The 15,913-nt window shown below is 32.7% G+C and overlaps 1 protein-coding gene across 1 annotated transcript in view; it reads right to left on the bottom strand.

Moving 5' to 3' along the window:
- SEMA3D (sema domain, immunoglobulin domain (Ig), short basic domain, secreted, (semaphorin) 3D) overlaps positions 1–15,913 on the bottom strand; it is a 193,396-nt gene that overhangs the window by 85,952 nt on the left and 91,531 nt on the right. The window contains exon 5 of the mRNA XM_008586731.1: positions 6,603–6,665. Within this exon, the coding sequence (XP_008584953.1) occupies positions 6,603–6,665 (63 nt within the window). The remainder of the gene's footprint in view (positions 1–6,602; positions 6,666–15,913) is intronic.

The raw sequence follows: 15,913 nt of genomic DNA, 5'->3' as shown, positions 1-15,913 counted from the left end.
GGCCCTGTGTATAGTTCCTTAGGCTGTATACTGCAGAAGGACATCAAATAGAGTTGCTTAGGATTTATGCTACAAAAGGATGTCCTAAGGATGTACAAATCACACTGCAGACATTTTTTAAAAAATATTTTCCTACGTTTATTATACATAGATTCTTAACAAAGGAAATATTATATTTTAAGTCAATTTTCTGGAAGATCGTCTTGTTTAACAAAATTATATTATGCCAGTTTTCCACCTTCCCATCAAAGTGTCTGATAACAGGAGCTTACCTTCTATTTGCACAAAGGCACCACCAAGGAACTAGCTTCACATTCTTTAACACCATGTTATGAAATCTCAAATGAAAACCTAATTCAGAGAGTAAATATGCCATACTAATGGTTCTGAACAAACAATGGAGGCACAGTAATGTGAGAAAAGCCAAGGCAAAGAAATGTACATAATCACCACAAAAGTTCTAATGATGCCTCATGGCTAAGGTAGGAGGTTTCAGTATTATCCAGCCTTTATCTTGCTCACTCATGTTTACTGAAGGGGTTTTTATTTCTTGGCCTTTCCTCCACAAACAGATTCGTGCAAGGGTGAGATCTACACAAGGAATAGTACACGGGGAGGGGAAGAGCAAAATTATAAGGCTGGAGTGAGGTGGGATTGACTCATTGCTAGTTATTTCATCATTTTTTTCAAAAGCTCATTTTTATCAGATAGTCATAGAACTTAGAGGGTAATTTCACAAGATTCTGAAATAAATATTTGCATAAAGAAATTAAACAACTCCCTTTCCAGATTATAAATTATGGAGTCAGAAAGATTAGGGACTAAGAGAGACACAGAACTGTTTACAGAGACAAGTAAGGCCCAGGGTGAAGTTTTATACACATAGACAATATCATTGTAGTGATTAAAATAAAAAGCTCTGAATCATACCTAAAACATTTCCCATTCTTTAACATTTCTAGGAGTACTTTATTAAAATACACCAAAAATAATCTAGTTTGTCAGTTCCCTAACTTGGTGAAACGTTATCTAGGATTAATGCACTCCTCATGTCTCTGAACGGGCTGACATGGAATAGAAGATAAGGGTAAGTCTTGAGTTATCTGACACAGTTTACAAAAAAGTCAGTTCTGCTCAGTAAAAGTTTTCTGTGGGGAAGTTGATAGGGGCTAAATCTCCAGGCAGCCTAAAGGCAATGGAAAGGCATCGGTTGCTTGAGGGAAAGACACCTGTAAACAGAGTTATAATAGACAAGATCACCTATTTCAAATTTTTCCTGGGGCAGACATTTCAGCCAAACAATTCTTGCTACAAAATCTTCACAATGACTTCCCTTTTAATTCATAATTTCAATTATTAAGTCTCAAGGATTCTATGTTGTATTTGTTTTTTATGCACAAAGTTTCAAAGTTTTGTTTATATAGCATGATCAATAATTAGCTCGATTTAATTCACTTACTGACCTGCATGGCTAATGGTAGCGGAACTCTGTGAGTCCTGAAGAAAGATAACTTTGAGAAGCAGCTTTTTATTTTTCCCTGCAAGCTGGCTAATTTGTCAGCTATTGCCCTCGATGGCAATTGTCCATGTGACCAAACAATCCTATGAGTAATATATTCAACTTTGAAAAGTATTGAATTTCTCCTTCCTCCCCTTATTCCAGCCTCTTCCCCTTTCCACCCCCCACCCTCACTAGAAGAGAAAGAAAAAGAAAGATAACCAAAAACAAGTGTCAACTTTTTTATTCTCTCAGGTAATATTAGATTTTATCACGCACATCCATACACATATAAATAATCAAATAAATATAATAAATATAAAGCTGAAATAAGACTTGAAGAAAAGACAAATATATGTCAGTCTGTGCATTAACACTTAGAATTTTAGTTTCTCACCAGATACCTGGGAAAATATTAGCAAAACAGAAGTACATGTAGTTCTCAAGACTTACACAGAGCCCAAATAAACCCAATACAGCTTCATATGTAACTCTGATAACTGACTTACAATTGCTAATTTTAATTTATTTAGGTTAAATATGGGAAGACACTCATGATTTAGGAATCTGGTCTGCTTTTATTTGTAGGTACCTTTTTGCAGAATAATGTGATCATCAAACAGTTTTTGAGCATTCACTACATGCCTGTCACCGTGCTACAGATTAGGTTTGCCTAGCAGTTCTGAAATAGAATCCGGTGTGAAGATATATCTGTTTCCGTCTTAGAATGTTTAAACTATTTTAATACATTGTCAACAATTTAAAATAAATATGTAAAAATCCAAATATCATATTTCTCTTTTAAAAATGATCTAACAGTGGAGATTTCTAAAGAGCAATAATAATCTGTAGTAGTAAAAAGGCAAAGGAAAACATTTTACTTTTTTATGCTTTTTTAAATATTTAAAAGTCAACATATTAAATAAGATAACTGATAAAAAATATTTTTCCATGAGTGAAACACAAACTAATAATATATATGTGTGTGTGTACATTAACATATACATGTATACATATATATGTTTCATAAATCTATAAATAATCTAAAAATAATCAGTAAGGAAAATGCAAACACTAAAATTAAAAAAAGAATGAATTGTGAGAATATGCCATTTAAAAACTCCTAATTTTACAACTATACAAAATCTTTAGTATTTGTAACAATGAAAGAATTTCAAGCTAAAAGAGTAAAAATAATTTTTATTTTTGTTGGCAAAGGTAAAATACATTTTATCCATTTATGCATTTGTAATAAACATCAAATGTATGTTGTATCCAATATTAGCCAGGTATATGGAAATATACCTTCTCATGATCATGCACTGCTGGCTAGAGTATATGAAGCATGAACTTTCTGGGGGGCAATTTGGCAATACGTCTATAAAAAAATTTATGTTTAGTAGAAGCCTATTCAATATCAAAGATGCTTGCAATATTTATATATAAATTTTTTCATGTGCAGTATCATCTGCAATAGTAAAAACTGGATATACACCAAACTTCTAACAATAGGGGATTGATGAAATAATGTCTAGAGGAATGTAGTGTAGCTATTAAAAGTAGTGTTATAAAAAGGAATTTAATGACATGGGAAAAGGTTCATGCCAGTCTGTGAAGTGGAAAAAAAAATGTGTTAAGGAACAATGATTTCATTCCGAAAAATAGTAAATAGATAAGATAGAAGAATAAACATCAAAATATCACCAGCTATCTCTGGGAGAGGAGGTATTTACAGATGACTCCTTTTTCCGTTTTTTGTACGTAATTTGCAACATTTTTACAATGAATTCTTTGTTTTATTTTTAGATTTTCTTAAAAGGTTAAAAAAAATCGGGCTGGCCAGTGGCTCACTTGGGAGAGTGTGGTGCTGATAACACCAAGGCCACGGGTTTGGATCCCTATATAGGGATGGCTGGTTAGCTCACTTGGGAGAGTGTGGTGCTGATAACACCAAGGCCACGGGTTTGGATCCCTATATAGGGATGGCTGGTTAGCTCACTTGGGAGAGCGTGGTGCTGACAACACCAAGTCAAGGGTTAAGATCCCCTTACCAGTCATCTTTGAAAAAAAAAAAAAAAATCAAATAATGTAATCCTAGAACTTTAGAGGTGGAAGATCCTCTAACTCTCTGCTGTGAACCTCTTCAGTTAAGCTGATAAAAAGAGCTAAGGCTGCCCTCACCCTGTACTTTCTTTTGCCTGGACTGAGCTGTCTAACCAGTACTTATAGGCAGGACTAAAGACATTTTTGGTGACTTTCTTTTGAATAACCATCATCCAAACAGAAGCAAAATACTACCAAATATCTTCCTGTCACCTCTTCCCGTCCCTGGATTAAACTGGGGACTGTGTTCAAGAAAGTGGAATAGTTCTCTTTTGTTTCCTCATTCTCCACTGCCTCCCAGCTCCAATTAGCTAACTTTCATTCTGGTAAATAATTCACCATTTTGCAGTTATATAGTACCTTTGTGTAAAGGGACAGTCTTTCCAAACACTTGTTAATCCTAAACACACTCTTGGGAAGCAGATAAAAATTACTAGAGAGGTGGGAAAAGAAAGGGTAATGCCAACGCGAATAAAAGATGTTGATAAAACCACAGACTTGTCTCAGTTTTCTGTTAATCAAAATCTGTGCAATGCTGTTCAGTATGGTATACTGAAGAGAAAAATTATTAGAGAGATACAATTTTTAGACCTTACATGTAGATTTTATAGTGCTATGTAAGAGCACAGAACAAGGGGCAAGACCTCTGGATTCAGTTCCTGGCTTCACTATTCACCAAATATGTAATATTGGACAAGTCATTTAATTTTTCTGGCTTTAGTTTTCTCATATGGAAAATAGAGAAAAATAATAAAATCTAGCATATAGTGTTGTTATAAGGATTAAATGAGATTATAAATGTAAAGCATTGAAAGCAGTTCCTTGAACATGGTAACTGCTATGAAAGTGTTAGCTATTATTAGTAACTCTACAGTAGTACATTATTTTAAAGAGACAAATTAAAAATGAGGAGACAAAGGCTTGTATTATCCCTAAATGATTCAACATCAAATTTTACAGACTTTAGTAAAAAGAGAAAATCTCCCATGTCACTAATCCTGTGTTAGCAGTAGATGTGCTTTAAGGTTAGAGGTAATTACTAGTTCATGAATAGAATCAAACTGGAAGAATATGTTCCATATTCAGAGTTCTCGAAGATACCATCTCCAGAAAAGTTTATCACCATTTGTTTTAACTTAATAAGATGGGTAATTAAGTTACTATATAACTGGAATTAGTGAACATACTGAAGTGAGAACACTGTCACAGTTTAAACCTTCACTGACTGTTTAACCTTGTGTGTTTCTCTCATCTACTTCATGGGAAATTTGACATTAGTTTACTGCAGTAAATTAAAAACATTGTTTTCCTACTTGCCTCCTCATTATACACTCAATATTGGTCAAATACAAAATACAAAATGTCCATGTTGGTTATTCCATGCTTCTGTTCATTCAACAAAATAATTTTGAAAACTCTCATAAACAAAGCCTTTTTTCCTTCCATGTTCAATATTGATATTTTTGCAGACCTGGGCACTTGCTCAGTGTTGGGATGTTGAACAGAGTGAAGATATTAGAGCTATGGGAGGAAGAAGAATATATTCTACAATTGTTTAATCTCTTACATTTCTAGTAAAATAAATGTAAGAGCTGTTTTCCATTACATTTGACACTAACACTCCCTGATATATTTCTGACATAATACAAAATCAGGCAGAACCACGTTTATTTATTTATTTATTTATTTATTATTTTGTTTTGAAGTCATGTTAGTACGTATAAGTTATCATTTGAGTAATATCTATATCCCCCTTTAGATGAAAGCTCCATGATGATAGATACCATTTCACACATACCTTTAGGCTCTCTATAAATATTTGTTGAATAAATGAATGAACAAATGAGTGAACTAACTTGTAGTCTCAGATACTTTGTCTTCTAGGCCTCCCCTCAATTCATTAAGCATCATGTGTCACATTGTTTACTTATATCACATTGACAATTTTTTAACTGAATTATGCTTTCATATAACACACACTATCCATTATTATTAAAAATAGGCATTGCTCAGCTTCACACCCTTGTGTTATTGTTGTTACAGGTAACATTAAAGAATGTTGCAAAAAAGCCTCAAGATATCCATGATTCTGCCCAAGGTTTTCATCTTGAGTTACATTCAGGATATGATTAATTTAGCTGAAAAAGAGCAATTCTCCCCATCATTGAAGTGCAAGAATTCAGGGCAGAGCACAGAGCATCTGGCCCTCAGATGGGGAAAGGAGGCAGTCAGAGCCACACACTCTTCAGTCCTTGCAGGAGATAGAACAGCTAACACACTTTGTGGGAGTTTGCAGGACTACTTAGTGCAAAAGCAATCCAGACAGGACCACACCAAAAAAGAATAGTTAGTCATACCTGTCTAAAAGTTTTCTCTCGTCCTTAAGGTATCTTAAATTAAAAGTTTACATTAGGCCCCCTATTTATCTTTTATAAGTTACTTCATATCATTGTTATTAAGTACATTTTAGAGTAAATTATTTCTAATTCTTGTGCCAGAATGCTGTGTCATTCATTCTCAACCAATTCTTCTTGTTACCTCTACAATGTCACCATGTGAAAGAATACTACTAAGTGTTTTAAGTTTAATTTCAACTCAAATGAAATGAAATATTAATTGTATATGCTAGTGATGCTATAACTGATGGTTTTGTGTACACTTACAAAATACATGTATATAAATTAAAAATATATATTAAACAAACAATATTTTCTGATGGTGTATTTTTAAATATTTTAATGTTTCTAATTTTTTAAAAAAATATTCAGAATTACTACATTAAAAAGTGTAGTATTTCTAAATTTCTGAATTTTTGTGAATAATATCATTGCTCTTGGCAAGGTAGAAATACTTTACAACATATTAACCTTTACAAATAATATGTTTGTTTAGTCTTAAAAATAATACATTAATGCCAGTAATTCAATAAAACCCAACATAAATATTTACTATCATATCAGTACCAGTTTAACATAGATAATTTTCAAAGTTTTATACTTACATTGGCGTCTTTTCCAGCTAATTTACATAATTCCACTCGTTCCTTTGCAGCGGGCCAATAAATCTGTAAAACATTTCAAGGTATGTTAGGATCTGAATATCTAAAACACCCTAACACCCTTAAAATTCTGATTAGAGAAGTGAATGTGTGAAATTAAAGAATGGATATTAAACATGATTTTAGAGGCAATGTGGAAATTTCAAGATTTAAATATTTTCCAAAGCCACTCTGAAAAGTTTCTAAAAAAAACTGTGTAGGACCTTACATTTTTATTTGTTAATCTTCCAGTTTCTCTTTTAAGGTATGTAATAATAGATAAATTACGTTCAGTGGGCCATAAGTTCTCATTGTGATATCAACAGAATTTCACATTAGTGTTTGCCTAAATAAAAGGCTCTACATACCCTGTTTTTCTGTGTTGACTCAAAGTGATGGTGCATTATAAACATGTGCAATGAGGTGATAGGAAAAGCTCTCTGTCACAAGTATAAGTTACACCTCGAAGCCAAGGATCAATGTGAAATTGTTGACAATATTTAACATACATAGAGCTCAGACACATTTGCCACTCAGCTAAATATTTTATAAGGATTATCTTATTTAAATTTCACAATGACCCTGTAAGATAGCTTTACTTATTCTTCCCTTTTTCAGGTCAGAAATCTTACTCATACAGCTGTTGAACATGTCGAGGGCCACAAAACTAGTTTGTGACAGAGCCACAATCTGACCCAAAGTCTTTCTACTGAACTGGGGGTCTCAACTATTAATATTAAATGTTATTTGTGCAAATAATTAAGATCTAGGGCACCAGACTCTGGTTAGCAACTTTTAATTATGCTCAACAGTCTTAAATTTATTAGAAAGTGGGTTTTTTTGTTTGTTTTTGTTTTTTTAAACAAAATTTAGGATTTCTGTCAGGAGGTTTTTGCAAAATGAGGTTCAAACAGTTAGGTTACTTCATTAGCTTACAGAAAGAATGCTCTCTGTTAAGCCACAGGCAAGAAGAAACAAGAAAAGCAAGCTCTGAGATGCTTATAATGTAAGCTCCAAGAGTTCCTGACAGACTTTTATTGTTTCTCACCAGTGTTAACAGAAAATGTTTTAATGGCTGAGGAAAAAAGAAAATATCCTGAGGGAATACCCTGACTTGTTAAACCTGGAATTAACAAAGGATTTAGAAGTCACCAATGTTTATATGATATTATCTTGATAGTAAAATTTTAGGGTTTTATGTCTCTAAATAAAGAACAACAGAGAATAGCACTCAAAACTCTCATCATAGACAAATACAATAAAACTATTGAGATTTTAAAATGAAGTAAGGTTGTTCATTTAGAGAACATTTTGAGAACCCACAAATTACGATGCAAAGGTGTATACAGGCAGGGTGGCTGAGCCAGCAGCAGGCTCAAGTGGTGAGCCAACCTTGATGTGGTTCACAATAAGGGCCTGAAAATGCTATTTATTCAGAAATGGTTTAAATCACTGCAATTGTACTTTCACACACAATTTGAAATAGTATCCAATACTCAAATATCAATGAACAACAGCAACACTAATCACTATGAGTGAATCTTGGCAATTCATTAGTAGGTTAAAACAAAAGAACATCTCTCAAAATTACAATGAGCATGATCCCTTTAGAATAAAGTTCAAAACAACTAAAATAAGACAGACACATTTGAGGCATTTAGAAAAATTGTTAACCAAGATGGAAGGAAAAAAAAAAAAAGGAATGAGTTTGTGGTAAGAAACAGGTTATTTACCAGATCCTAGATTTTGTTCTGAATGGTGTGTTTTCAGATGTTTAACACATAATTAAAAACAAGCAATGTAGGTTAATGTAGATACATCAAATGGGCCACACATGGACAAATTGATTATAGTCATGAACCCAGAATCACGAAGTCCTAAATAAATAAATAATAAAAATAAAACAGTGCAGCTAGCAGGGAATTTGAAAGTATCTTTAAGTTTTTGTCTGTATGTTTGTTTGTTTTTAACCATTGGTAGCCAGAATACTGAACTGAGTGTTTCCTCTCCTTTAAAAATAACATCTTGTACTTAAGGAGTCGTTGCTCCATATTTGAGCTTATGAGCTCAAGGTATCTTCTCACTTTTTTCTCACTAATTCTATTTTTATTACTATTTTTAATAGTGATAAAATATACATAGCATAAAATTTATTGTCTTAACCATTGTAACTGTATAATTTAGTAATATTAAGTATATTCACATTGTTGTGTAACCAATTTCCAGAACTTTTTTATCTTGCAAAACTGAAATGCTATAACTTGCTGATTCTTTAATATTTTAATGATTTTTCAAAGGCCAACTTTAAATAATGGAACATAATACAATACACAGAATACATATCCATGATCTGTCAATTGGTTTAATCTTAGCTCACTGTATTTAATCTCTAGTCTAGATTAATATTTCTTTGAGTTATTTCACTATGTCAGATCCTGTTCTTTCTGTTTTAGATGACGGTCAGATTTAATCACTTTTCAAAAATAAATTTAGGACAAATATTTATAGATTTGTCCAGAGCTACATATCTTATTGATATTAATACTATACGGAAAAAAAAGAAAATATAGAACTTTTTTCATGTTAAGTAAATGAGTCCTAAAGAGAGGAAAGATCATCACAGGGTTTTATTTTTTACATCAAACCAGTGTCTTGGGTGATTGAGTTAAAAGAAATTATAAGATAAATGTTGTCTCCAAAACTGAGTTTGAATATATCCATTGGTGCTTTCCAAAGGTTGTTTAAAGAATAACAAAATGTGGAAACAATCTTTGTATCATTTTTGAAATCTAAGTGAAAGTTTCACAGTTAACACCAAGCAGTTACTGTTCATTAATCATTTGTTCATTAGACACAAAATTATGAAGCACCTTCTGTATGCCAGGAGAGGCATGGGATTGAGGTGCTTGGATCTGGGTCAGGACGACAGCACAACAGACAGAGTAACTACATTTTCTTGGGAGATGCAGAGTGAGAAGAATGAAGACACTGTGACGGGGAGCACTAAGGAGCACTTCGTGGTAAACAAACTCTTTATCCCTCCCTAGTTTTGAGCCATTGTTTAAAATTACTTGTTTTTAATAGTTTTATCTCAAATGTAATAGTTTAGTTTTGTTTAGCTGAACAGTTTCAATTCTAATTTTGTTAGAGACTTAACACTAAAATAGCAAAGCATATTTTATTCTCTTTGCAAAGGAATGCTAATCTCTAAAAGGTGCTTTAATGGGCTCTGTCATACATTTTCGGTTATCGATTATAAGTCATATAACTGTAAATTGAGTTGTATCATCCTAGTTAATGCAATAATAAAACTAATTATAAGCTTCAGAGAATTGGCTTTTTGATTAGCAGGTAAATGTTGTACAAAGATACACGAGCTCTGAGAATTTGTTGAACTCCAGTAGCCAATTTATATAAATATTCCAATCTTTGTTTACATAACAGATTTTTTCCCAAAAATGTCATCTCTCTTCTCATTATTCATCTTTAATACCTTAATGTCTAGAACCTGATGAAAACAGAAATTATCCTTGGATCATTTGTATCATGGCACAGGGATTCTAAGACAGTGTCACAAGAAAATTTTACTTCTTAATGTAACATTCAAGTCTTCAAAATAAGGATTTATTGAGATTACATACTGGCTTATTTTGACACAATGCTGTCAAGAATTTAGGAATCACAAGAGACTTACTCAGTAACAACAACCTATGAGATATCTGATTATGTTCCAGAATCTAAACATTTACTTAGTAGGAAAAAAAAAAATCATTGTAATTGTGACAATATTTAAAAGATGTCATTTTAATTACGATTTATGGTAGGATTTTCTTTTACTTGCCACCTAGTCATTAGGATAAAGGGTTGTTTTTTTTTTAATATTCCTTTGGATTCCTAATTGATAAAGAATTTTTAAAAACTGAATTTTCCTCAATTCAATCTAAAAACAGAGAGAGACAAAAAATTTTTTTTTAAAACACACTCTTAGACTTATACAGAGTTGGCAAAAGTATGTTCAAGTAACTATTTTGTTTTTCAATAGTCTTTTGAAGTGACACAAATAATGTGCAATACACACACATATATAAAATAGCATTCCACTAGTTCCATATTTTTCTAGTCTAATTATGTGGGGGGAGGGTGTAGGTGGATGTGGAAGGGGCAAAACAGTAAGAGAGAAATAGAGACAGAGAAGGACACACACAGATACATGGAGGGAGAGATAGAGATGTTAACTTTGATTGAGTATAGAATATTATATATCTCACATATAGTCTCAAGTTTCAGCATGGGTCATACAAAAGCTCAAGAGATGCCTGAGATTCTTAGATTATTTTAGTAGACCAGTCAGTACACTTTGAGATTGACCCATTCTTAGACAGAAATTACACCATACACTTGAAAATACAATGTCCCACAATATTTGTAAGAAGTCACTTCTCTTGATCACTAGATAATGTGAACAATTTCAGTGTAGCAATTACACATATTCTCACTGCTTCATGAATTTATCAGCAATAAAATGCCATATACTTTTTCTTGCACTTTAGTACCTTACACCCACAATATGTGGGTATATTAAAAGTTGCATTTAGTAGCACAAAACAAAGCACATAACCCTGTTTCTAAAAGTTGATGCAGCTGTACTACTCCCTTAAAATGTTAACCCCAGATATTTTTCTTTCACTTTTCAGAGTCATACCCGAAGCAGAGACGCCACTTGCATCACTGCACTATTTCAACTGTCCCGAAATATTCCCATGGAACACTAGTTCTTAATTAACCTTGTGTGATATTCAGATTTTAAGGCTATAGTTCTGGTGGGAAGTGATCTTTGGGGCCTTAGGGATTTGATATAAACAGCTGCAAATATGTAGACAGCTTATTGCTGCTCTCCCCACCCATGTGCAGAAACTTCAGAAATTAAAGGAGATCATCTCTGTGGATCCAGATGAGCCCAAGAATTCCTCCTGGGTTAATCATCCAGGGTGTAACTACAAATTGAGCCACTATAAACAATTATGGCTTGTAAATTGGTTTTAATTTGAGTGTTAATTCTTATAGATCTAGTTGACAACAGAAAATACAAGTAAATAAATTTTTAAAATTTTTTCACTTGGAAGTGATCATTTATGGGTAAACATTGCAAAATGAGTATGTCTGATAAACCAGTTCCCATATTCTATAATTTACTGATTTAACTATGTTAGTATATTTATATTGCCTTCGTAATAGTCCCTAATTGATCATTTCCAAAGAATTAATATTTTCATACTATACTTGGAAGACTCAAATATTAACCTCTAAAAATATATATGTACACCTATTTTTCTACTAAAGTTATAGAATATAGATTACCAATATGAAAATAAATCATTCTAATAAAATGAAAATTCTCTTCAGTGCCTCCTTACATGTGCTTGTGCCATAGTTATATTTTAAACATACTTTAAAAGGAATTTAGTAATAATTTTCTCATAAAAATACAGAGAAAACTGCATGAATTTAAAAATACAACCTGTGATGTACTTATTTTATATTGACTTTAGTTGCTTTTGTCTATCCAAAATCAAAAACAACTTTTTTGTTTGTCTGCTTTTCGAAGCATTTTTACTTCACTTTGGAAAAAAAAGTAGGAGGAACTCAAAAACAAACACACAAAAAACTGCATCATCCCTAACAATTATTGTTTCATTCATAATTAATATAATTCATTAACAAGTATCATTTAGTAAAGTAAAAATTTCAGGCAATGTATTTTTAATTATTTAATATTAGGCACGTTACAGAAACATTCAAATAATGATAAAGCCTTATAACATCCGAAGGAAATTCTAATTGTATCTGTTCTTCGTTTCATCTTTGGAGAAGCAATTTAATTGATTCAAGTCAGCAAGTGGAAGGTCAGTCAAACACCCTTTGTCCTAATTCAGAGATACTAAAATACTGAATGGGATACACAAGAGGAAGTTGCAACTTGTTCAAAAAACCTAATTAAAGACAAAAATTCAGAATCCTAGAGATAGTGGCAATCTCTATCAAACAACAGGATACAAGTTTTTGAATGGTTGGAAAAAAGTTGGAAAAATGTTGCTCTAAATGCCACATGGTACAAGGACTTGAACGATTAAGAGAACAATGATTGCTCTGGGTTCCAAGGACAGGTAGGAGGCAGGCGATCTGAGCTCGAAAAAGGACGTATTGAAAAATAAGGACAGGAGTACCACAGGTAAAGCTTGCATAATGAAACTGGCCTAGGCAGAAATTGTTACAGATGGGAAGTTTAATTCTCTGTTGTTGTTTATTTTATTTTATTTTTTTCTGATTTACATATAAGTGCAGGGCTACAAGTTTTCCAAGAAAATATCCTTCAATACAGAAGATGGAGTTCCAGGCATAGAGTCTAAAGTGCTCTTTCCCCTAATCTGCCCATGATGCATCCTTCATAAAGCCTTGGGTGACAACTGTCTCCCCCTTCCTTTTTCTGAACTCAGCTCAAAATCCTTTTTTGCCTTTTAGCTTTCTTTCACCAACCATCTCTTTGATTACACGTGTGCTTCTCATATCCACCTGGCACTTTTTTTTTTTTTTGCAAGTAAATTTAGTTTGGTACTTTTTCTAGGTGTAAAGTTCAATGAAATGCAGTGAAATTAGAAGACATGAATCTAAATCCCTACTTCACCACTCTTTGGCACATTATTTTAGGTAGCTGTAGGTCTCCATAGCCCAGCCTCAAAGCATGGATCATCATCTCTACCAAGTTAATACCAATTTGAACAAAACTTATGGTTAACATTTAATGAACCCTTGCTGTATGCCAGATAACACTACTATTAAAAAAATTATCTCATTATTAACCTCCAGATAGAGCTTCTTTTACCCTAAATACATCTGACCTCCTCTAGATAATCCCCTTATAAATAGGTGTCAGTTTTAATATCATCTCCCCAGAAAGGCCTTCTCTGATCTGAAGTAGTTTCCCAGAAACACAACCACACTTTTTAAATAACATTTTACAAGAATTGATCTTTTATGTGTTTCCTTTTTTCCTCTCCATCCACCCCCTACCCCCAAAATTAGAGGCACCATGAGAACAGAGGCCTAACCTGTTTTATTCTCCACTGTATTCCCATCATCTAGAAGGGTGGTAGGAATATAGAAGCTTAATAAATAAGTATTTCATGAAAGAGAGAGAAATGCTAATGTACCATACAAGTTAAAATAAATTTCAAGAAATCCACAAATGGATTGGTAATTTTGAATTTGTGGTCCAATTGCTCTTATGGCTGGATTTGAAACCTTTGTAAGGAATGCTGCTCATAGCTTCCATCACAGTCTTAAAGAAGACTATGACTCATTGAAATTTAGTGACCAATGATCTGCAGTGTCAAGGGGCATTGCTGCTTCTTCCTACTCTCTTTATCACCTGGTCCACACATAGTAATGCACATATAGTAAGTACTTAATAATTATGTGTTGGAAAGGGACCTGCAGAGTTTCCCATAGAACTGGAGACAGAGAAGGAGCCTTGTTGGAAGTTTGGCAGGAGTGTGAGCAGTCTGATAACATCCTGACAATACACTACAGTGACCAGATGGGACCTGCACATCAGCACCCAGGCTGGGGAGCCAGCACATCCATGAACGAGTTGATTGTTCTGCCTCTGTGGTTACTAGCCAACATGTGCTCGGCAGGCAATAGGAACAGATTAATCACCATGAAACTAAGCAGGGTGCCTAAGACCAAAGTTAATTTATTGGGATATCCACATGGTTTCCCAGTGTTCATATTTTCTTAATTTCAAGTATTATACATGATTTAAAAAGATGGCAATTTTCTTTTATCAGTAATTGATTTTAAGTGAGAAGATTATTTGCTCTGATTTTTCCCCTCAATAACAGACTTGTAGGGTACAGCTTTAGACAGAAATGTCTTTTTCAGCCATAGAGGAAGTTAATAGAACTGGAGTCAGAAGGTCATTCTGGTTTATAAAAGAATTTCTGCTTATACTCAATATAAAATAAGCAAGTGCAGAATCCTCATGTATGAAAACCCTCTTGTTTTAGACTTCCTTAAAGAAAGAGAAATAACAAAATCCTTTTTATGTTAGGCAGAGAAGAATGTTTAAATATTCCACTGAAAATTATTACGTTTAAAATTACAAACTATTTAGCTTAGTTATTTTTGTAATATAAATGCTCAAAAATAAGAGAATAGTTTGATGAATTTCAAGTGATTGAGTCATTTTTATAATTACACACCCAATTTTCACGTTAAATAAGGAGAAAAATAACACAAAAATTACATTACCATTGCTAGATGGAAAAAAAAAATCTGTCACATATGTAAACCTGGAATTACTTTACATTTTGATAAAAAATAAAAAAAGTCAATCCTCTTCAAGTGTCCAAGTTGGATTAAGTTTTATCCAATGTTTCTTTTTAAACATATATATATTTTTTTTTTGGCGACTGGCCAGTGTGTGGATCTGAACCTTGACCTTGGTGTTATAACACTGCACTCTGACCAACTAAGCTAACCAGCAAGCCCCTTTTTAAATAATTCTGATGACCTTCTGGCTTAATAACCAAATAACCAAAAGAGTAAAATTCTTAAATAAATGTTCCTTAAAAAGGTTTGCTGAAAATGGCAGTATACAGGCTGACTTGTATTACCAAAAGAGTAAAGTTCGTAAATAAATGTGGAGACCTAAATCTTATTTTAGCAAGGTGAAATGAAATAGTCTCAGGTTATTCCATAAAAATATGAAGTTGCCTTAGGTAGGCCATGCAACTTACATATTGTTTTCATATATTATTTTCTCATTTGTAAACCTATACAAAAACTTCCTTTTTATCCAGAATCATATTTAGTATTTTTTTACATTAAACAGTTTTTCAAAAGTTAAAAAGTATTTTTACATCAAAAATAAATGTAAATTGTTTCATACAGAAATGTTTAAGTATTATACTTATTTCACCTTCAGCACTATAAGTAGAAGGTTTAACTGACAGGCTTTTGTTGAGGCCTAGTTAAAGAAGATCTTCACTTTTGATTCTTAATATAGCAATTCTTTGAGCACTCTATATATGAAATTTAATGTTCACACGTATCAGTTTCAAGAGAAAGTATCTTTAAATTAATTGAATAAAAAATGAACACGATTGAGTATTATCTCAAAATAAAAGTAAACTATTTAAAAATATATATTTATATATATTTATACACACACACACACACATACACACACACACATATATATATATATATATATA

This window comes from Galeopterus variegatus, unplaced genomic scaffold (genome assembly GCF_000696425.1).
Source record: "Galeopterus variegatus unplaced genomic scaffold, G_variegatus-3.0.2 Scaffold112, whole genome shotgun sequence".
Classification (NCBI taxonomy): Eukaryota; Metazoa; Chordata; class Mammalia; order Dermoptera; family Cynocephalidae; genus Galeopterus; species Galeopterus variegatus.
This window is presented reverse-complemented; position numbering and strand designations above follow the sequence as displayed.